General features: G+C 40.2%; 1 protein-coding gene and 2 pseudogenes across 1 annotated transcript; 1 reads left to right on the top strand and 2 right to left on the bottom strand.

The window, feature by feature from the left end:
* The first annotated feature begins 214 nt into the window (after positions 1-214).
* On the top strand, positions 215-19,884 carry IFNL1 (interferon lambda 1). The gene is made up of 5 exons (XM_054580852.1): positions 215-385; positions 18,546-18,617; positions 19,382-19,525; positions 19,615-19,698; positions 19,786-19,884. Exons 1-5 carry the CDS (start codon positions 215-217, stop codon positions 19,882-19,884), a joined length of 570 nt encoding a protein of 189 aa, XP_054436827.1.
* LOC129076655 (clusterin-associated protein 1-like) lies at positions 9,960-10,910 on the bottom strand (annotated as a pseudogene).
* On the bottom strand, positions 14,877-16,493 carry LOC129076699 (ubiquitin-associated protein 1-like; annotated as a pseudogene).
* Positions 19,885-22,803: the final 2,919 nt, after the last annotated feature.

Genomic DNA, 22,803 nt, shown 5'->3' with positions numbered 1-22,803 from the left:
GTTTCTTTTTCCTCCTCTTAGAGCTCTGGGCTCACATGGCCCTGCCCACACCTGTGAGCTCACCTGGGTCAGCAGCGGGCCCCGCCCACTCATGCCTTTTGAAATTGGAATTTCCATTTGCTTTTTCCTGTTAAACACACAGCAGCCAGGATTGCTCACTTAGCTTGGTTAAAAAGCGGTGCCATGCAGCAGGGGAAGCAATTCCAGATTCTCCATGGCTGCAGCGTGGTGCCTGGTGATGGTGGCCTCAGGCCTGGGCTTGGCCAGAGCAGGTCCTGTCCCCACCTCCAAGCCCCACTCAACAGGGAAGGGCTGTGACATTGGCAGGTTTGAATATCTGCCACCAACAGAGTGGAAGACCTTCAGGAAAGCCAAGGATGCCTTGGTGAGTACCTATTGTTTTTTTAAAATTGAGGTATAACTGATATACAATGTTATATTAATTTGAGGTGTACAACATAATGATTTGATACTTGCATATGTTGCTAAATAATCACCACAAGGTCTAGTTAACTTCCATCACTGTACATGGTTACAAAATACTTGTTCTTGTGATGAGTACTTTTTTCTTTTTGTCTGAAGCTTAACTTTCTCGTTAAATTCCCTTATTAATTCTCATAGTTTGCAATAGATTCTTCTAGTTTTTCCCCATATATAGACATGTCATATGCAAATAACAGTTTTATTCTTTCTTTCCACTTTTTTGTATTCTTTCACCCTTTTATTTTTTTAATTTTTTAAAATTTTTTATTGTTCAAACACATTTGTCTCCACTTTCCCACCATCACTTTCCCCTGCCCCATCCACCCCTACCTCCTACCCTCAGTCCTTCCCCACTTTGGCTTTATACATGTTCCTTGACTTGACCCTTTCCCTTCTTTTCCCCATTACCCTCTTCCTCCTTCCCTCTTGTTACTGTTGGTTTGTTTTTTCTTTCAAAGACATATAGTTGCTGGTTATATTTTTCTTGAGTATTTGTTTAGCTGATTAGATTCCACTTATAGGTGAGATCATATGATATTTGTCTTACATCCCCTGGCTTATTTCTCTTAGCATAATGCTCTCCAGTTCCATCCATGCTGTCGTGAAGGGTAGTAACTCTTTCTTCCTTCTGCGTAATATTCCATTGTGTAAATGTACCATAGTTTTTTGATCCACTCATTTACTGATGGGCACTTAGGTTGCTTCCAGCACTTGGTTATTGTAAATTGTGCTGCTATGAATGTTGGAGTGCATAGGTTCTTCTGAATTGGTGCTTCAGGATACTTAGGGTATAATCTCAGCAGTGGAATTGCTGGGTCAAAAGGTGGTTCCATTTTTAGCTTTTTGAGGAAATTCCACACTGTTTTCCACAGTGGCTGCACCAGTCTGCATCCCCACCAACAGTGTACTAGGGTTCCCTTGCCTCTGCAGCCTCGCCAGCGCTTGTTTGTTGATTTGTTTATGATGGCCATTCTGACTGGTGTGAAGTGGTATCTCACTGTGGTTTTAATTTGCTTTTCTCTGATGGCTAGTGATGCTGAGCATCCTTTTATATGTCTCTGGTCCCTGTGACTGTCCTCCTTGGAGAAGTATCTGTTCAGGTCCTTTGCTCATTTTTTAATTGGATTGTTTGTCTTCCTGGAGTGGAGTCATGTGAGTTTTTTATATATTTTGGAGATCAAACCCTTGTCTGAGGTATCATTGCCACATATATTTTCCTGTACAGTTGGTTCCCTTTTCATTTTGCTGATGTTTTCTTTAGCCATGCAGAAGCTTCTTGTTTTGATGAAGTCCGATTTGTTTATTCTTTCCTTTGTATCCCTTGCTCTAGGGGATGTACTGGTGAAAATATTGCTGCACGGAATATCTGAGATTTTCCTGACTATGTTCTCTTCTAGGACTTCTATGGTGTTGCAATTTATATTTAAGTCTTTTATCCATCTTGAGTTTATTTTTGTGTACAGTGTAAGTTCGAGGTCAAATTTCTTTTTTTTTAATGTAGCTGTCCAGCTCTCCCAACACCATTTGTTGAACAAGTTATTTTACTCCATTTTATGCTTCTGCCCCCTTTGTCAAATATTGACCATAGAGACATGGGTTTATTTCTGGGCTCTCTATTCTGTTCCATTAATCTATGTGTCTGTCCTTATGCCAGTACCAGACTGTTTTGATTACAGTGGCCTTGTAACATAGTTTCATATCAGATATTGTGATCCCTCCTACTTTGTTCTTTCTCAAAATTGCTGCAGCTATTCGGGGTCATTTATGGTTCCATATAAATTTTTGAAATGATTGTTCTGTATCTGTGAAATACATTTTGGTATTTTAATAGGGATTGCATTGAATCTATAAATTGCTTTGGATAGTATGGACATTTTGATGATGTTAGTTCTTTCAATCCATGAACACAGTATTTGTGTCTTCCTTAATTTCTTTTGTCAGTGTCATGTAGTTTTCTGAAAACAGGACTTTTACCTCCTTGGTTAGGTTTATTCCTAGGTACTTTATTTTTCTTGTTGCTATAGAAAATAGGATTTTTTCCTGATTTCTGATTCTGATATTTCATTATTGGTGTACAAAAATACCTTAGATTTCTGAAAATTGATTATGTGTCCCACTGTTTCATCAAATTCACTCATTAGGTCGAGTAGTTTTATGGTGAATCCACAGGGTTTTCTATGTACACTATCATGTCATCTGCAAACAATGACAGTTTTACTTCCTTCTTTCCAATTTGGGTGCCTTTTATTTCTTTTTCTTGTCTGATTGCTGTGGCTAGCACTTCCAATGCTATGTTGAATAGAAGTGGTGAAAGCAGACAATCTTGTCTTGTTCCTGATCTTAGTGGGAAAACTTTTAGTTTTTGCCTGTTGAGTATGATGTTGGCTGTAGGTTTTTCATATATGGCTTCTATTATGTTGAGGTATGCCCCCTTTACTCCCACTTTGCTAAGTGTTTTTATCATAAATGGATGCTGTATCTTATCAAATGCTTTTTCTGCATCTATTGATATGATCATGTGATTTTTGTCTTTCCTTTTATGTCATATATTACATTTGTTGATTTGTGAGTATTGAACCATCCTTGCATCCCTGGGATGAATCACACTTGACCATGGTGGATGATCTTTTTAATGTGCTGATGGATGCAGTTTGCCAATATTTTGTTGAGAATTTTAACATCTATGTTCATCAGCGATATTGACCTTTAGTTTCCTTTCTTTGTTGTGTCTTTATCTAGCTTTGGGATTAGGATGATGCTGGCCTCATAAAAAGAGTTTGGGAGTCTTCCCTCTTCTTGGATTTTTTGAAATAGTCTGAGGACAGGGGTTAGCTCTTCCTTAAATGTTTTGTAAAATTCCCCTGTGAAGCTGTTTGGTCCAGGACTTTTGTGTGCAGGGAGTGTTGTGATTACTGCTTCAGTTTTAACAGCTGTTATCAGTCTGTTCAGGCTTTCTGCTTCTTCTTTATTCAGTGTTGGAAGGTTGTATTTTTCAAGAAATTTGTCCATTTCACCCAGCTTTTCAAACTTCTTGGCATATAATTTTTCATAGTAATTTCTTATAATCTTTTGTATTTCTGTGGTATCAGTTGTAATTCCTTCTCTTTCATTTATGATATTATTTATTTGTGTCTTCTCCCTTTTTTTCTTGATGAGTCTGCTTATAAAGGCTTGTCAATTTTGTTTATCTTTTCAAAGAACCAGATCCTGGATTTGTCAATTCTTTGAATTGTTCCTTTATTGACTATGTCATTCAATTCTGCTTTGATCTTGATTATTTCCTTCCTTCTACTCACTCTGGGCTTTGTTTGTTGTTGTTTCTCGGGTTCTTGAAACTGTAGGATTAGGTTGATTATTGGAAATGTTTCTGTCTTTTTTAGGTAGGACTGTATTGCTATGAACTTCCCCCTCAGGACTGCCTTAACTGTGTCCCATAGATTTTAGACTGTTGTGTGTTCATTTTCATTTGTTTCATGAAACTTTTTAATTTCTTCTTTGATCTCATTATTGACCCATTCATTGTTTAATAACATGCTATTCAGTCTCCATGAGTATGAATGTTTTTGAGTTTTTTCCTTGAGGTACGTTTCTAGTTTCAAGCTCTTATGGTCAGAGAAAGTGCTTGTTATGATTTCAATTTTCTTGAATTTGTTGAGGCTTGTTTTGTGTCCTGTCATGTGGTCTATCTTTGAAAATGTTCCATGTGCATTTGAAGAGAATGTGTATTTTGCTTCTTTGGGATGAAAAGTTCTCTCTCTCTCTCTCTCTCTCTCTCTCTCTCTCCCCCTATATATATATATATATCAATTAAGTCCATTTGATCTAATGTGCCATTCAGTTCCACAATATCCTTGATATTTTGTTTGGAAGACCTATATCCATTGTTGACAGTGGGGTGTTAAAATCCACTACTGTCAGCATGTTGTTGTCTATATCTTTCTTAAAGTCCTCCAAGATTTTCCTTATATATTTGGGTTCTCCTATGTTGGGTGTATATAGGTTTACAATCTTTATGTCTTCTTGATGGATTCTTATTTTGAGTGTTAAGAAGTGTCCTTCCGGGTCTCTTTTTATGGCCTTTGTTTTGAAATTTATTTTGTCTGATATAAGTATTGCTACCCCAGCTTTTTTTCCTGTCTATTTGCTTGGAATACTTTTTCCATCCCTTTACTTTTCAGTCTGTGTAGGTCCTTCATTCTGAGGTGAGTCTCTTGTAGGCACCATATGTGTGAGCCATCTTTTCTAATTCATTCAGCCACCTTATGCCTCTTTATTGGAGCATTTAATTCATTTATACTTAAAGTTATTATTGAAAGATACTTATTCATTTTTTCCCTTTGTACCTGTGTTCCTCTCTTTCTCGCTCTTTTTCTTTATCTTCTTAAAGCAGTCCCTTTAGCATATCTTATATTTCTGGTTTGGTGGAGGTGTATTCTTTTAGCCTTCTTTTATTTGGGAAACTCCTTATTTCGCCTTCCATTTTAACTGAGAGCCTTGCTGAGTAGAGCACTCTTGGTTGCAGGCTTTTGTTTTTCGTTACTTGGAGTATTTCTTGCCACCCCTTTCTGGCTTGCAGTGTTTCTGTTGTGAAGTCAGCTGCTAGCCCTATTAGGGCTCCCTTACTTCCTTTAGGATTCTCTCTTTGTCTTTGCTATTTGCCATTTTAACTGATATGTCTTGGAGTGGGCGTCATTGGGTTCCTCTTGAATGGGACCCTCTGTGCTTCCTGGACTTGTGTGACTTTTGCCCTCATTAAATTAGGAAAGTTTTCCATCATTACTTTTTCGGGTTCTCTAGCCCTTGCTCCTCTTCTCCTTCTGTTCTCCCTATTGTATGGATATTATTACATTTCAGGTTGTCCTGCATTTCCCTAAATGCCTCTTCATTCTTTTTGGGTCTTTTTTCATTTACCTGCTCTTTCAGGGAGCTTTTTTCTGTCTTGTCCTCCAGCTCGTTGATTCAATCCTCTGCTTCATCTAGCCTGACTCTGATTCCTTCTACTGTGTTCAATACAGAAATTGTATTCTTCATTTCCTCTTGCCTCTTGTTGATATTGTCTATGTCCTTTTTCATGCTGATATAGTTTGCAGTAAGTTCCTCATAGTTTCCCTGTAATTCTCTCCAAGCTCACTAGTTCATTGAGCTTCGTTAGAACCATTGTTTTGAACTCAATATCTGACAGTTTACTTGCCTCTATTTCATTTAGATCTCTATCTGGGGAATTCCTCCTTTCCCTTCGATTGAGGGTGTTTCTTTGTCTTCCCATTATATTTGAGACTCTTCTTTTTTGCTTCTGCTTCTTAAATTGATCTGTCTTGACTTCCTAACTTTGTGGTATGAACTTTTATGGTAGGAGACCTGTGAGATCAGTGGTGCAGTCTCCTTGATCTCCTGAACTTGCTGCTCTTTGGATGCCTTTTATGCCATTTATGTTTGCTTTCTGGAAGTAATTGGGTTTTGATTGTTGTTTTGTCATTCTTTGGTGGGTCCTACCCTCCAGCTAGTTGACTGAGAGTTACTCTACCCAAAATATCTTGTGTGTTTTTGTGCACATGCTGGCAGAACAAAACCACAAAGCCCAGGAAACAAACCCACATCTGCAAAAATAACTCTCTCCTGCAATCCCAATATCACCAGCAAATGAACCAGTATTACTAAGGTTGTAAAGAGATTGAGACTATTATAAGAAAGGAGAGAAATACACTATTAGTATAAAATCTAATGACTTAATATGCACAAATTTGATGGACCCAAAATGGACCTTAAAAAGCTATGTAGTACAGAAAGTATCGCAAATCATGGAGAAGACTGCAGTGGATTTTGTCTTGGTAGCTTCTAGGATTTACCGCTGTTTTTTCTTTCTGGATCTGCCTCTGAGGATGGCAGATGTTGACCCTGTTGGACCTTAGGCAGTCTGTTTGAGACTTCCAAGAATCTACTGTCTGTGGCTGTCTCCTCCAGTTGTTAATCTAGTCACTCTGCACTCAGCAGTCAGGTTTAGGCACCACAGGGCCAGAGCAGAGTCCCTCCCTGGGGGTGGGCTATATCCTCTCACACTGCTGTCACTTAGGGGAGTGGTCTGCCTGGGCAAGATTGCTGCTGCCCTACGGGGGATGACTCAGCACCAGGATCCCACCAGCTATTCTCTCAGTTCTCTCCCCAAAGCCTCCTTCCCCAGTCTCTCGTCCTGTGTCTCTAGCCCATTCTGCCCCTACCCCTGCTAGAACCCAGAGTAAGTGGCTGCAAACAAAAATCTATACATTAGCCCTTTAAATGTCTCTTTGCATCTCCAGTTGCCACCCCCCACAGCCCTCCAGCTCTGGCAGAGAGCAACCCTGCCGCTTTTCGCAGCTGGCTGTTATCTGTGTACTTTTTGGGCTCTGGTACTGTAGACTGGGGGTTCCCACTTATGGTTTAAACCCCACTCTCCTCAGGGGGATCCAACTGGCTGCTTCAATATCTTTCTGGTGCTGCCGCCCATGTATGCTCCACCCACTTTCTTGAGTCTCTACTGCATTCATTACCAGTTAGGTTGTGCTAATGCTGATTCTTCTGTCTGTCTGAGGTTATAAGGCTCCTCTCTTGCTATTGTTCAGTTGTTTGTTCCAGGTGATTTATCCGTAATTTAGTTGTAATTCCAGATTGGTCTGGGAGGAGGTCAGTGTGACTTCCATTCACTCCTCTGTTATCTTGAAACTCCCTCTTTCCACTCTTTATATGTATTAGTTATCTTACCTTATTAAACTGACTAGAACTTCAAGGTGTGTTAAATAAAAGTATTAATAGTGAGCATCTTTGTCTTGTTCGCAAACTGAGGGAGAAAAGTGTTATTTCTCTATTCTTTTATATATCGATGGACACTTAAGTTGCTTCCATATCCTGGCTATTATAAGTAATGCTAAGGTGAACATGAGGGTGAGTATGTCTTTTCAAATTAGTGTTTTTGTTTTCTTTGGAAAAAAACAGAAATGGAATTGCTGGATTGTATGACATCTTTATTTTTAATTTTTTAAGAAAACTCCATACTGTTTTCCATAGTGGCTGCACTAATTCACAATTCTGCCAACAGTACACTAGGATTCTCTTTTCTCTTCATCCTCACCAACATTTGTTTGTTGATTTATCAATGATTGCCATTCTGGTATGTGTGTGGTGATATCTCATTGCAGTTTTCATTTGCATTTTCCTGATGATTAGTACTGTTGAGCATGTTTTCATATGTCTGTTGGCTATTTATATGACATCTTTGGAGAAATGTCTATTCAGTCCTAATCAGTGTGGGTCAGTTGACTGAGTGTCATCCCAGTTAGCACAGAGTCTCTGGTTCAATTCCCAGTCGGGGCACATACTTGGGTTGTAGGTTGGGTCTCCAGTCAGGGCATGTGCAAGAGGCAACTGTTTGATGTTTCTCTCTCACATTGGTGTTTCTCTCCCTCTCTCTAAAAATAAATAAATAAAATATTTTTTAAAAAAGGAAATGTTTATTCAGGTCCTCTGCCCATTTTTAAATTGGATTGTTTTGTGGGGGGTGCAGTTTGTTGTAAAGTTGTATGAGTCTCATGTATTTTGGATCTTAACCCCTATTGGGTGTATCATTTACAAATATCTTCTCACATCCAGTAAATTTTCTTTTCATTTTGTTGATGGTTTCCTTTGCTGTGTAAAACTTTTTAGTTTGGTATAGTCTCACTTATTTTTTTCTTTTTTTGTCCTTTCCCAAAGAAGATATATCCAAAAAGATATTGCTAACACTGATGTCAGAGTTTACTGCTTATGTTTCTTCTAGGAGTTATGGTTTCAGGTCTTACATTTAAACCTTTAATCCATTTTGATTTTTTTTTGTATATGGTATAAAAAAGTAGTCTAAGTTCTTTTATTTTCCATGTATCTGTCCAGTTTTCCCAGCCAGCACCACTTATTGAAGAGACTGTCTTTAACCCATTGTATATCTTTGCCTCCTTTGTTGTAGAATTATTTACCATGTAAGTGAGGATTTATTTCTGGGCTCTCTATTCTATATCATTGATCTATATATACGTTTTTATGCCAATATTCATTTTCTTTTGATAATTGTAGCTTTGTAATATGGTTTGAAAACCAGGGAGCATAAAACCTCTCACTCTGTTCTTTCTCAAGGTTTCTTTGGCTATTTGAGGTTTTGTTGTGGTTCCATGTAAATTTTAGGATTAGTTGCTCTAGTTCTGAAAAGAAAGCTATTGGTGTTTCAATAGAAATTGCATTGAATCTGTGTATTGCTTTAGGTAGTAAAAACATTTAACAATACTAATACTTTTTATCTATGAGTATGGCATATCCTTCTTTTTATTTGTATCATCAATCATTTCTCCCAATGTCTTATAGTTTTCAGTATACAGGTCTTTTACCTCTTCGGTTAAATTTATTCCTAGGTATTTTATACCTTTTGATGCAATTGTAAATGGGATTGTTTTCTTAATTACTCCTTCTGATCAATCATTATTGATGTATAGAAATACAGCAAGTTTCTGTATGTTGATTCATATCCTGCAACTTTACTAAATCCATTTATTAGTTGTAATAGTCTTTTGGTGGATTATTTAGGGGTTTCTACATATAATATTATGTCATGTGCAATAAAGAATTTTATTTCTTCCTTTCTTTTTTTTAAAGATTTTATTTATGTATGTATTTATTTTTAGAGAGAAGGGAAGCGGGGAGAAAGAGAGGTGGTTGCCTCTAACGTGCCTCCTACTGGGGACCTGGCCCACAACCCAAGCATGTGCCCTGACTGGGAAACCAACCCATGACCCTCTGGTTTGCAGGCGGGCACTCAACCCACTGAACCACACCAGCCAAAACTTCCTTTCTGATTTGGATGCTCTTTCTTTCTTTCTTTCTTTCTTTCTTTCTTTCTTTCTTTCTTTCTTTCTTTCTTTCTTTCTTTCTCTCTCTCTCTCTCTCTCTCTCTCTCTCTCTCTCATTCTTTTTTATTTTCTTTTTTTTTCTTTGCTTGCTGTGGCTAGGGATTCAAATACTACGCTGAATAGAAGTGGTGATAATGGGCATCCTGGTCTTATTCCTGATTTTGGCAGAAAAGCTTTTAGCTTTTCACCATTGAGTATTGTATTGGCTGTAGGTTTATCATGTATAGCCTTTATTTTGTCAAGATGTTTCCTCTATATCTACTTTGTTGAGATATCATGCCATTTTATCATAAAAAGATGTTGGATTTTGTCATATGCTTTTTATGCATCTATTGAGATGATCATATGGTTGTTTTTTGGGGGGAGGGTTTGCTCTGGTTCTTGTTCAAGCTTCATGGAGTTACACATAGGAAGCTAAAGCAAACACAGGTACTACTTCATTAACAATCAGTCCAACTGGCTTAGTGAACAAAATATGTTTCCTTCCTTATCTTCTACATTGCCTGCAAATGTGGGGTTTTTAAACCTACAAATCTGAGGGTTTTAATCCATACGAATACCTTGATAAGAAGGTCAGAAGTCACTGTCACTCTCTTCCAGGGGCTCAGGTTTCCGGACCCTTCGACTGGGTTTAGCTGGAGAGAGAGCAATGCTCTCGTCTTCCAAATCATCATCTTCTTCATCATCTTCCATGTCAATTTCACTGTCCTCTGAGTCTTCATCATCATCTGAGTCTCCACCTTGCATTGTGCCCACGATGCTTTTGCTAGGTCTTCCTTACATGAGCACCTCCATGGCTGTCCATGGCTTAGATAGCCGTCTCTCTTCCAGTTCACTGTCAGATTCATCATCCTCCTGGATGTCAGTGTCCAAGTCATTATTACCTGTGCCAGACCTCCCAGGAGGGTATAAACTCCATGCAGGCTTATCACTTAGGGCAGCTTCAGGCTCTCCTGGCTGACTTCCACTCTTGAACAATCACTTTTCTTCTTCCTTTAGCCTGTTCTGCATCAGATGAAGAGTGTTTTCAGCTTCCTCAAATTTCTCTTGCTCCATTCTATAATGATCCTCAAGTTGTTGTTCTAGATAAGCCAGATTTCAAATTTTTTCCAGATAAATGTCAAACTGCTTTTGCAATTCTTCCTCAATCTTCTCATATTCATCCATAAAGGCTGGTCTGACACTGCAGAGTCTGGAATCACTTCCTATTTCTTTTCAGTTCTAACTTCCTCTTTTCAATGTTGGCTTCTAAATTAGCTTCATCAGAGCCCACATTATTGAGCAGGTCTTTAGTCTTCTGAACCTGCACCCTGGTCTCAGGCAAAGACAGAGGGAGAGTGGGCCAGAGATGCCTGAGGAGAGACTGAGGAGGGAGGCTTTGAGGGTAGAACTGAGAGAGTAGCCAGCGGGATCTCGGTGCTCTGGTTTTTAATCCTTCCCTTCTGTAAATGTGATATATCACCTTGATTGATTTACAGATGGTGAACCATACTTGTATCCCTGGGATAAATTCCACGTGGTCATGGTGTCTGATCCTTTAATGTATAGTTGAATCCAGTTTGCTAATATTTTGTTGAAGATTTTTGTATCTGTATTCATTAAGAATATTGGTCTGTGATTTGTTTTTTTGGTAACATCTTTGCCTAATTTTGGTATCAAGGTAACATTGGTCTCATAGAATAAATTTGGAAGCTTTCCTTCCTCTTTAATTATTTTGAAATAGTTTTAAAAGGATAGGTATTAATTCTATTTTAAATGTTTGGTAGAATTCACCTGTAAAGAATCTGGTCCCAGAGTTTCATTTGTTTGGAGATTTGTTATTACTGATTCAATTTTTTAAAATATTTTATTTATTTATTTTTAGACAGAGGGGAAAGAAGGGAGAAAGAGAGGGAGAGAAGCATCAATGTGTGGTTGCCTCTTGTGTGCTCCCTACTGGGGACCTAGCCCACAACCCAGACATGTGCCCTGACTGGGAACCATAATAGCGACCCTTTGGTTCGCAGGCAGGTACTGAATCCACTTAGCCACACCAGCCAGGGTCTTTGCTAATTTTAATTTTATTGATTAGTTAAGAAACTAGATTTCGTATTTCTTCCTAGTCTTGGAAGGTTATATACTTGGAGAAATGTATCTACCTCTTCTGAATTGTCAGACAAATTCGTTGGCATATAACAGTTCATAATACTCTTTTTTAAAATTTATTTTTAGAGAAAGGGGATGGGAGAGAGAAAGAGGGGGGGAGAAACATCATTGTGTGGTTGCCTCTCACATGCCCCCTACTGGGTACCTGGCCTGCAACCAAACATGTGCCCTGAGTGGGAATCAAACCAGTGATCTCTGGTTGGCAGGCCAGCACTCAATCCATTGAGCCACACCCACCAAGGCAGTTCATAATATTCTTTAATGGCTCTATGTATATTCTGGTGTCAGTTATAACTTCTCCTCTTCTATTTATGAGTTTATTTGTTTGGGCTCTTTTTTCTTATTGAGTTTGGCTAAAGGCTTATCAATTTTGCTAATCTTTTCAACAAACCACTTCTTAATTTCATTGATTTTTCCTATCATATTATAATGTTTATTTTATTTATTTCCACTCTGATCTTCCCTCCTTCTGTTTACTTTGGGTTTTGTTTGTTCTTTTTCTCATTTGTTTAAGTGTAAAGTTAGGTTGTTTATTTGAGATTTTTCTCATTACTCAGAACTGCTTTTGTTACATGTCATGAATTTTGAAAAGTTGTTTTTTTCACTTTCACTTGTCTCAAGGCAGTTTTTGATTTTCTGTTTTATTTCCTCTTTGTTATTATTTGTTTAGTGCCATGTTATTTAATCTCTATTTGTGTTTTATCCAACTTTTTCATGTAGTTGATTTCTAGTTTCATGTCATTGTTGTTGGAAAAGATGCTTGATATGATTTCTTTTTATTTTTATTAAACTTATTAAGGTAACATTAGTAAAAAAATTTATATAGGTTTCAGGTATACAATACAATCTTCTGCATATTGTATTTTGTGTTTACCACCCAAAGTCAAGTCTCCTTCCATCACCATGTATCCACACATTACCTTCTTCTACCTCTCTTCACTTCCCTTGCTTAATATGATTTCAATTTTTTTTATTTTATAGAGGTTTGTTTTGTGGCCTAATATGTGATCTACCCTGGAGAATGTTCCATATGCACTTGAAAGAAAAATGTGTAATTGGCAGCTTTTGGATGAAATGTTTTATAAATGTCTGTTAAGTCAATCTGATCTAATATGACATTTAAGGCTATTATTTTCTTATTAGTTTTCTGTCTGTATGATGATCTATCCATTGATGTGAGTGGGATAATAAAATCCCCTACTATTATTATATAACTGTGGATTTCTCCGTTTATGTTTATTGATATTGGCTTTATATGTTTAAGGTGTTCCTATGTTGGGTACATAGATATTTATGATTGTTATATCCTTTTCTTGGATTTACCCCTTTATATTTAGGTAACATTCTTCTTTGTTCTTTTTAATGTTTTTATTATGGTACTTTTTATAAAAAACTAGCCTTGGTCTGATATCTTTAACCAAGCTTTCTTTTCATTTTTATTTACATGGAATATCTTTCTTCATGCCTTCATTTTCAGCCCAAAGTGTCTTTTGATTTGAAATGAGTCTACTGTAAGCAGCATATATGTGTCATGTTTTGAAATCAATTAAGCCACCCTATGTCTTTTTATAAGAGCATTAATCCATTTAATTTAAAGTAATTATTGATAAGTATGTACTTATTGCTATTTTTTAAATTTTTTTTTGTTTTTGTAGTTCCTCTCTGTTTCTTTTTTCTTTCGACCTCTTTCCTTGTGGTTTGTTGGTTTTCTTTAGTGTATTTTTTTTCACTGGGGGGGGATCCTTTTTCTTTGCTTTTTTGTGTGTCTTTGTATGTCTTGGTTTGTGGTTACCATGAAGTTTATAGGTATCCCATATCTATAGCAGTCTATTTTATCCTCACCCAAAAACATTTTTTATAGCTTTTTAGAAAGAGAGAAGGGAGAGAGAGAGAGAAACATCAATTGGTTGCCTTCTCATACAAGCCCTTAGTGGGGTGTCTAACTCACAACCTAGCTATGTGCCCTGAGCAATAATTGAACCCATGACTTTTTGGTCTATGAGACAACGCTCACACAGGCTAGGGCTATATCAGTCTATATTAAGTCCATAGGTATCTAAGTTTGAATATGTTCTAAAAGGATTACATTTTTATTCACTCCTCCATGCTTTATGTTTTTGATGTCATATTTTATTTTTAAAGAGAGGGGAAGGGAGAAAGAAACACCTATGTGTGGTTGTCTCTCGCACACCTCCCACTGGGGACCTGACCTGCAACCCAGGCATGTGCCTTGACTGGGAATCAAACCAGCAACCACTTGCTTTGCAGTCCGGCACTCAATCCACTGAGCCACATCAGCCAGGGCTGATGTCATATTTTAGATCTGTTTGTGTATCTCCTAATTATTATTTTTTTACCTTTTAGATTTTTTATTAGTAGTTGTCTCTGAAGAATAAATATAGTTAGCAAATTACTTTAGATTCATCAAGACTGTATTTCCTTTGTATTTAGATCTTTAATGATGTACAGCATAATATAAAACAAACTAAAGAGACAGATTTCTATGACTAGGTGTTATTCATTATGTCATCCTAGAGCAGGGGGCTGGCAGGAGAGGCTGTTCTCCAAAGAGAACTGAGGTGGAGTTAGTGTTGGACAACTAAATCATGGCCTGATTCTCCCCAACTTGATATTCTGGGAAGGGGTCAATGATTTCTTAAATGTGACAACTGTTTCCTAGAGCAGGGGGTCTCTAAATCCTGATAGCAGAGGATTTTCCAAACTAGGCCAAAAGAAACAGGCTAGGTAAGGGAAGCATGGTAACTGCCTGGTAGAAAAGGCAAGTTCAGGGCCCCATGGGGGAAAGGGCATTCTTTGCACCTCAGAGACATTGCAGAACCAGTGTAACACTAAGGGACTGTTAAAGGGGTTGGGGGGGCACCTGGAATAACCTTTCAATTGCACTCAAACTGGATTAGAGTTCAGTCCACCAGTGCAAGAGAGGGAGGCATCTAGCCCCAGAGCAGCACTGAGTATGGCCTTCCCACCCCTTCTCCCTGACTCCTCTTGGCAGCCAGGCCAGGTTTCAGCTGAGGACATACAGACCCAAGAAAAACCAGAGAAGTCTCTCTGGAGGGCCAAGGTGGAAAGGAAGGACACTTCTCAAAATACAAATACATTTAATATGGAAGAAGCCAGGACAGTTCTGAGGGCATTCATATGTCCAAATTTTCCCCACTTTTTCCCCAGCTCAGAGCCTAGGCTCATAGACACTGGCAAGCACAATCTCTGCACTTGACCTTCCACCCTCAAAAGAAAATCTGGAAGTGCTTCCCTTTTCCTTCCCTACAGGTGGACTCCTCAGGGCCTCCTGCAGGGGTGTCAGGGCTTCAGCAGGTCCTGGTCTCAGCTGGCTCCAGCCTGAGCCATGAGGTCTTCTACAGCATTTTCCTGGTCATTGTTGTGTAATAGCAGAACTTCCTTAATGTCCTTCAGTTCAAACCCCATTTCCTTAAATTTGTTCATTAACTGAAGAAACTCCATCATCTTTTCCTCCAAACACTGGTGCATTTCCAGAGCCTTTTCCATTAAAAGAGGATTGAAGCACTTCTCACAGACTGTCCATGTACAAAGAGATAGTTGAGAATCTTCTCAATATTCTCCTTTTTTCTTCATGGCTCTCAGGACACACTCATATGAGTAGACCATGTTGACCACTGTCTCCACACACTGCTGCTCACTGTGGGGCAGCATCTGCAGTTCAGAATAAGCCTGGGGACAGCTGGGAGTGTTGGGCACTTGTGACATTGAGAAATTAGGAAGTGTGACCATAGGACCTGTATTTGGAGGTGATGATTCTTCTGTGAACACAGACAAGACAGAGAAGGAAGACATCTGGGAGATCATATCAGAAGAGGCCAGGGTTGGCACTTCTGTGCCTCTGTCCAAGTTCAAAGCTGAAAGTGGAAGAGTATAATGCCCACTGAGCTCTCTGACACTGCTTTTGGTGGAAGGCTTTAGGGAATTCTGGAACATGCCACTGTGGAGGCAGGATATGCTATGGAAAGTGCTTGCCAACTTGGCTGCCTTCTGATTGCTGTCATCTGAGTCAAGTTTGGGGAAGGACAGGGATTTGATATTGTTTACTGTGGGAATGGTGGAGGGGGATGCTTTGGAAGACAGCAACATCTTTTCACAGTTGCTCCACTGTGGTAAGGGTATAAAGCAATTGGGTTTTTGAAAAGGCTTGAAATATAGCATTGCCCACTCCAGGGATGCCAGGACCTCCTCATCCTATAACACAGACCTAAAGCCTCCTCTGAGTAAGTGATTATCCAATAACTGAGCCCTAATGGGTCCAGTGGTTCTGACCAGAATGTTTCTCAGGTATTTCTTCTCATCAATAGTTTTTAATTTGAGATTATCAAGTGGATCTTCACACTCAAAGTCAGCAGGATTGAAATCTGCCTTTGCTTGGGATGGGCTGAGAACTTTCTGTTTTGTGGCACTGCTGCTGACCTGAGTTGGGATAAGGATGTTGTTGTGCTGTAAGGTGGCAAGGATGGGGTTAATAGGAAGTGGCATTGTGGCTGTACTGTGAGTCTTGGAGAAGCTCGGTTTGCAATCCCCTTCTGGCCCACTCTTAGAATTCACTTTATCTTCTGCTTTCTCAGCCATGTGCTCTGCTTCCTGCTGGGCCTCTTGGATTTTCTTAATATCTTTGGCTCACTCAATGGTTTTCTTTTCCAAGGAGAAGTCATACTGTACTTCTCTGACAATCTGTAAACAATCAGGCAAGGAGAAGCTAATAGGTAGACTGACTTTAGCTGGTGTTTTGAATTTGTCTCCTATCTTAAATGGGACATCATCAGGGTTACTCAAAGTCCCATGAATGGAGCTTGTGGGACTGGAAGTTGCTCTGGGTGAGTCAATGAGTGAGTAGTGAGTAGTAAAGGCCTAGGACATTACTGGCATACCTGATGCCCGACCATGAAAATCTGCACCCAACTTCTTAGAAGCCATTTAGAACCTAGGCTGCATGTTCAATCCCAGATCAGGGCAAGTACAGGAGGCAACCTATCCATGTTTCTTTCTCTCTCTCTCTCCCCTTTCCTCTCTCTCTAATTAATGATGAACTGATGGTTGGTTTGGGGGAAATTTTTGGTTGGTTTGAATGCCAATACATCCATTATCCCAAAACCCGAAAGGTGCTAGCGCCAGCCGACCTCCCAGTCTGAGTTGAGTTTTGTACTTTGGTCTTTTTACCATCATAGCAGCTTTTTAAATCTACAATTCACTGTATTTATTAAATATTTGGCTTTAAATGTGAGGTATTATTCTTCCTCATATTTTCCTATTTCTGGTTATGGCCTTTTTTTCTGCTTAAATGAGACTCTAACATTTCTTGTAAAACTGGCTTAATAGTGATTAACTCTTCTAGTTTTTGCTTATTCAGGAAACTCTTTATCTCTTCTTCAATTCTGTATTATAGCTTTGCCAGGTAAATTATTTGAAGTTGTAGGTTTCTTTCAGCACTTGGAAGATGCCTTACCATTCCCTTCTAGCTGATAAAGATGCTGTTGAGGAATCAGCTGATAGCCTTATGGTGGTGTCTTTGTATGTAACTAGATGTTTTCCTCTTGCTCCCCTCAAAAAATGTCTATTTATCTTTATCTTTGCCATTTTAATTACAGTATGTCTTGGTTTGGGTATCTGTGGGTTCATCATGTCTGTAATCCTCTGTGTCCTGGACCTGAATGTCTGTTTTCTTTTCCAGGTTAGAAAAACTTTCAGCCATTATTTCTATAAAGTTTGTTCCTTTCTCTCTTTCTTGTCCTTTTGGAATCCCTATAATTTCAATGATTGTGAGCTTGATGTTTTCCCAGAGGTCAAACTCTTTTTATTACTTTTTAAATCTTTTTTCTTCTTACTTTTCTGATTTGTTGATTTCCAGTAGTCTGATCTGCCAAGTCACTAGTCCATTATTCTGCATTAGCTAATCTGCTGTTGATTTTTTCTAGCATATGTTCCATTTTGGTTATGGTATCCTTCAGCTATTTTTGGTTCTTTGTTATATTTTCTTACTCTTTCTTGAAGCTCTCCCTAAATTCCTTTACTCCATTCTCAAATTGGTGAGCATCCTTATGACAATTTCTTTCAATTTTTCATCAGGCAAATTACTTTTCCTTTTTCATTTTTTTTGAGTGGTTATTCTTCTTGTTCCTTTATTTGAAAGATATTCTTCTGTCTTTTCATTTTGTTCTCATTTCTATGTTTATATGAATTAAACAAAATAATTATTCTCCCTGTCTTGAAAAAATGTGTAAAAGAGACCTCAGTATAGGCTGTCTCTGCTGGGTGGTTTAGGCAGGAGAGTTGGATCCAAGATGCCTATGGCATCCAGGGTGCTAGCCTACTAACAGAGACCTACTTCAGGCGAGGACCAGATGCATGTAGTAATGCCCTGTAGTTCCTGCTTGCTTCCTTAGTTCAGAGAAATAGGTTCCACACAGTGTTGTTGGGAACATGTTGCAGTGACCTTGCAGGTAGGCCAGAGTATCCAATGGAGCTCCCACCTGCCCTATCAAGATGGAGAGAATATAATGAATGGCACTCACTGGCACCTCCAATCCCAGAGAGTTCCCACAGCTCCCAGAGAGCTCAGTAGTTCCCCAGCCTTCCCTATCCAGCCTCTTTTGTTACTTTGTTGTTCAGAAGCTGTTTAGTCAGCCATCAGTTGTGTCTCAGGAGTAATTGCTCTATATATACGTGTATATTTCAATGTGCTCCTAGGAGGGGAAAAGTTCAGCATCTTCCTGCGCTGCCACGACCTTTGACCTGTGAGCACTGATGTTGTAGCCTCTACCCCTCCTGCTTAGGCCAAGCTGCTGCCCTGCTACTGTGGGCTAACCTCTGTCCCCCTGCTGTGGTGTAGTCTCTAGCTTTTCAGCTATGACTAATCGCTATCCTTTCTGCTGTGGATTAAACTCAAGTTCTCCTGCTAGAACTTCATCTGTGCCACTATGGTCTAGCCTCCTCCTATGTTGTGGTCTAACCTCCGCTCTTGTTCTCTAGGAAAATTCACTGAAAAACCAGAGCTGCAGCTCCTGCCTATTTCCCAGACCCTGGACGCTGACACAGCTGCAAGTGAGTTGGAACTGAGGCCCTCTTACCCTCTCCTGGCCCCTCTCCCTGTTTCCTTAAGTGGCCCCTCACCTCCCTTATCTCATCTGTTTTTCCCTCTCTCTTGTCTCTCCTCACCTGTCCTCCCTCAAGTGTTCCCTTGATTCTGTTCCTTCCCAGGGTCCCTTTTATCATCTTTTTGTCTGTTCCTCACACCTCCACTCTTACCTAGTCTCTTCTCATTTCTACCTTCTTTTCTCTCCCAGGTATTTGCCCCTTGCCCTGCCCAGTTTGTCACTGTCTGCTCTCAGTAGTGGTTCCCTATTCACCTCCCACCTGTTCTCTTCACCACTGCCTCCCACCTATCTCTCTCATGATCTTTCTTCCACCGATCTATTTCTAACCTACACTCCTCCTTCATCTACCCTTCTTGCCTATGTATCTAATTGTCCCCCTCTCACTTGCCTCCCTAACCTGTTCTCTTCTAATCTGTCCCCATCCTTATCCCTCAAATCTCTGTGACCCCCATGGGTCACCTTTCATTTCTCCCCATTTCACTTTTTCACCTGCCCTATAACCTGTCTCCTCCCCTATCTTTGTGCCCCACCTGTATTCTTTCATTTGTATCCTTCTTTATGTGTTCCCTCTCACCTGACCCATCTCCTGTCCCCATCACATGTGTCTTTATCACTTGCCCTCCTTCCCTGTACTCCCTACCTGGGCCTTCTTCCTTATCTGTCTCACCTTTCCACCTTACCTGCCCCCTCATCTGTACTTTCTCACTCCAGGTATCGGAGCGCCCTGTGGCCTTGGAGGCTGAGTTGGCCTTAACACTGAAGGTCCTGGAGTCTGTGGCTGACTCATCCCTGGAGGACATGCTGAACCAGCCCCTTCACATGCTGCACTACATCCACTCTGAGGTCCAGGCCTGTGTGAGTCTCAGGGCACCGAGGCCATGTCTGTGGCATATGTCTCCAACTGTTCCAAGCCCTGGTCACATAACACCCTCCTCTGCCCACAGGTTTCAGCTCTGCCCACCTCAGGCTCCAGGCCCCATGGCCTCCTCCAGCCCTGGCTTAACCAGCTCCAGAGGGTCCCAAAGAGGGTAAGTTATTGGAGGGGAGGACAGATGCCTGGGATCTGGGTAAGGGAAGGGGCTGATGCCTGGGCAATGTTTTCATCCCTCTCACAGGTGTCTCGAGACTGCCTTGAAGCCACTGTCACATTCAACCTCTTCCGCCTCCTCAAACAGGACCTGAATTGTGTCGCCAGGGGAGATCTGTGTGTCTGAGAACCTGGACCCACCCCCAGCTCATCTGGGAGCCCAAGGCTTATTTGTGCACTAAGCCCCACGCCTGCCTTAAGTTATTTCCATTCATCCGTTATTTTATGGAGATGTAGCCCTGACATGGGTTCAAAAGAAATATTTGTTTTTCTACTTTTATACAATATGTTCAAGTAAACAATAAGGAATTGGAACTTCTGTGATTAGTGAATCCTTCAGTGTATGTGTGTGACTGTGTGCTTGTGCTGAGTGCAGATGTCTGTGTGGTGCAGGCACAATTAGTGACTGGTTGCGTATATTTGTGTGTGTTGGACTTGTGGGACTGTGTGCATATGTATCGAAGTGGGTGTCTACTTGGACCTGAGTCTAACTGAAGGTGCATAATGGCGTATTTATGCCCACGTGTGTGCAAAAGTGTGTGTATATATGCATGGCTTTATATGTCTCTCTGTCTCTTCCTGATCGTGAACTGAATATCTCTCTTTTGTCTATGTACCTAGGACAGATACAGATAAAGGACTATACCAATCAGGATGTTTTATCCTATAATAAGAATCAAAAACCAAACTCAATTAAGTAGAACAAAAATGAGTTTACTGTCACATAAAATGCGAGTGGCAGGGAAGTTCTAAGACTCCTTCATTCATTCACTCAATAATGTCATTGGGACACCAGGTTCTTTTCATTTCTGTTGACTGATTCTTATTTTGGTTACCTCATGGTCTTAAGATGGCAGCCACAGCTCCAGCTGCCACAAGTAAACAACATCCTCCCTCTACGTCCGGCCAAGATGGAGATGTAGATATATATACATTGCCTCCTTGCACAATCAAATGAAGGACAACAAATTTAAAAACAAAAAATAACCAGAACTACCAGAAAGTAGAACTGTAAGTCTGACAACCAAGGAGCTAAAGAAGAAACATCCAGACCAGTACCAGAGGCGGAGACAGGCAGCCAAAGCAGAGAGAACGCGCACCAAGGTGGTGGCAGGACAACTGATCGGTCTCATATTTGCATGAAGATAAACAGTGAGGAACACCTAGGGAGTGAGATAGGCCGTGCAGTCTGGGGTTCCAATGAGGGAAAATAAAGCCTCAAAACCTCTGGAAGTAAAAACCTGTGGGGGTTGTGGAGGCAGAAGAAACTCCCAGCCTCACCAAAGACTCCATTGGAGACCCACGGGGTCCTAGAATCTACACAAACCCACCCACCTGGGAATAAGCACCAGAAGGGCCCAATTTGCTTGTGGATAGCAGGGGAAGTGACTGAAAGCTGGCTGAGAGCAGAGCAAGAGGCATTGTTTCCCCTCGGACCCCTCACACCCACACAGTGTCTCAAGGCAGTGATCTGGGTAGCCCTGCCCTGGCCAATACCTAAGGCTCTGCCCCTCCCAATGTAACGGGCATGCTGAGACAAAGAAATACGGCCCAAATGAAAGAATAGATCAAAACACCAAAATAGAACTAAGAAATGAACAAGATAGCCAACCTATCAGATGCACACAGTTAAAACACTGGTAGTCTGGATGCTCACTGAATTGATTAAGTGTGGTTGCAAAATGGAGGAAAAAGTAAAGGCTATGCAAAGTAAAACAAGTAAAAATATACAGGGAACCAACAGTAAAGGGAAGGAAACTGGGACTCAAATCAACGATTTGGAGCAGAAGGAAAGGATAAACATTCAACCAGAACAGAATGAAGAAACGAGAATTCAAAAAACTGAGGAGAGGCTTAGGAACCTCCGGGACAACTTTAAACCTTCCAACATCCGAATCATAGGGGTGCCAGAAGGAGAAGAGGAAGAGCGAAAAATTGAATACTTACTTGAACAAATAATGAAGGAGAACTTCCCCAATCTGGCCAAAGAAATGGATTCCCAGGAGATCCAGGAAGCTCAGAGTCCCAAAGAAGTTGGACCCCAGGAAGCACACACCAAGGCACATCATAAGTAAGTTACTCAAGATTAAAGATAAGGAGAGAATCTTAAAAGCAGCAAGAGAAAAGACAGTTACCTACAGAGGAGTGCCCATAAGACCATCAGCTGATTTCTCCAAAGAACCCTTGCAGGCAAGAAGGGGCTGGCAAGAAGTTTTCAAAGTCAAGAAAGACAAGGACCTACATCCAAGATTACTCTCTCCAGCAAAGTTGTCATTTAGAATGGAAGGGCAGATAAAGAGCTTCCCAGATAGGTCAAGTTGAAGGAGTTCGTCATCACCAAGCCCTTATCGTATAAAACTTATCTAAGAAAAAGAAGATCAAAAACTATGAACAGTAAATTGACAACAAACTCACGACTATCAACAACTGAACCTAAAAAACAAAAACGAAAGCAAACTAAGCAAACAACTAGAATCATAGATATGGAGATCAAGGGAAAAGGGAGGGGGAAGAAGGAGGGTAAAGGGACAGGGAATAAGCAGCATAAATAGTAGGTACAAAATAGGCAGGCGTTAAGGGTTAAGAATAGTATAGGAAATGGAGGAGCCAAAGAACTTATATGTACGACCCATGGACATGACAGAAGGTGGGAGATGCTGCGGGGAGGGGTGCTGCAAGGTAGAGGGAAGAAAGGGGAGGAAAAATGGGACAACAGTAATAGCATAATCAATAAAATATATACTTCAAAAAATCCTCCAAGTCATAACAAAATACCCCAAACAGTGGAGTAAAACAATAACCATCTTTTATGCCCTCTGATTTTGTCAGTCACGAATTTGGGCAAGGCCCAGTGTGCACAGCTGGCTTCTGCTTCACAAAGTTTGGGGCCTTGATTCTTCCACAGTTCTTAGAGGCAAACATTTCAGAGAAACTCCCTCTTGGGTGTATGTGCTTGTCTCATTGGCTATAACTTAGCCATATGCCCAAGCCTAACCCAATCATGGCAAGGAAGAGGTAATTACAAAGAGGATGTTAGACTAATCAA

Source organism: Pteronotus mesoamericanus, unplaced genomic scaffold (genome assembly GCF_021234165.1).
Source record: "Pteronotus mesoamericanus isolate MK-2021 breed Mesoamerican mustached bat unplaced genomic scaffold, CSHL_Meso_final contig_639, whole genome shotgun sequence".
NCBI classification, from domain to species: domain Eukaryota; kingdom Metazoa; phylum Chordata; class Mammalia; order Chiroptera; family Mormoopidae; genus Pteronotus; species Pteronotus mesoamericanus.
The sequence above is the reverse complement of the archived record's forward strand: the minus strand, read 5'-3'. Positions and strand labels throughout refer to the sequence as shown.

What these genes read in the sequence shown, in the direction of transcription:
- IFNL1 (XM_054580852.1), top strand. Translation starts at nt 215, where the DNA reads ATGGCTGCAGCGTGGTGCCTGGTGATGGTGGCCTCAGGCCTGGGCTTG. An exon ending in ACTCTGAGGTCCAGGCCTGT is followed by an intron (nt 19,526 to 19,614) that starts GTGAGTCTCAGG and finishes CTCTGCCCACAG; the next exon opens with GTTTCAGCTCTGCCCACCTC. An exon ending in TCCAGAGGGTCCCAAAGAGG is followed by an intron (nt 19,699 to 19,785) that starts GTAAGTTATTGG and finishes TCCCTCTCACAG; the next exon opens with GTGTCTCGAGACTGCCTTGA.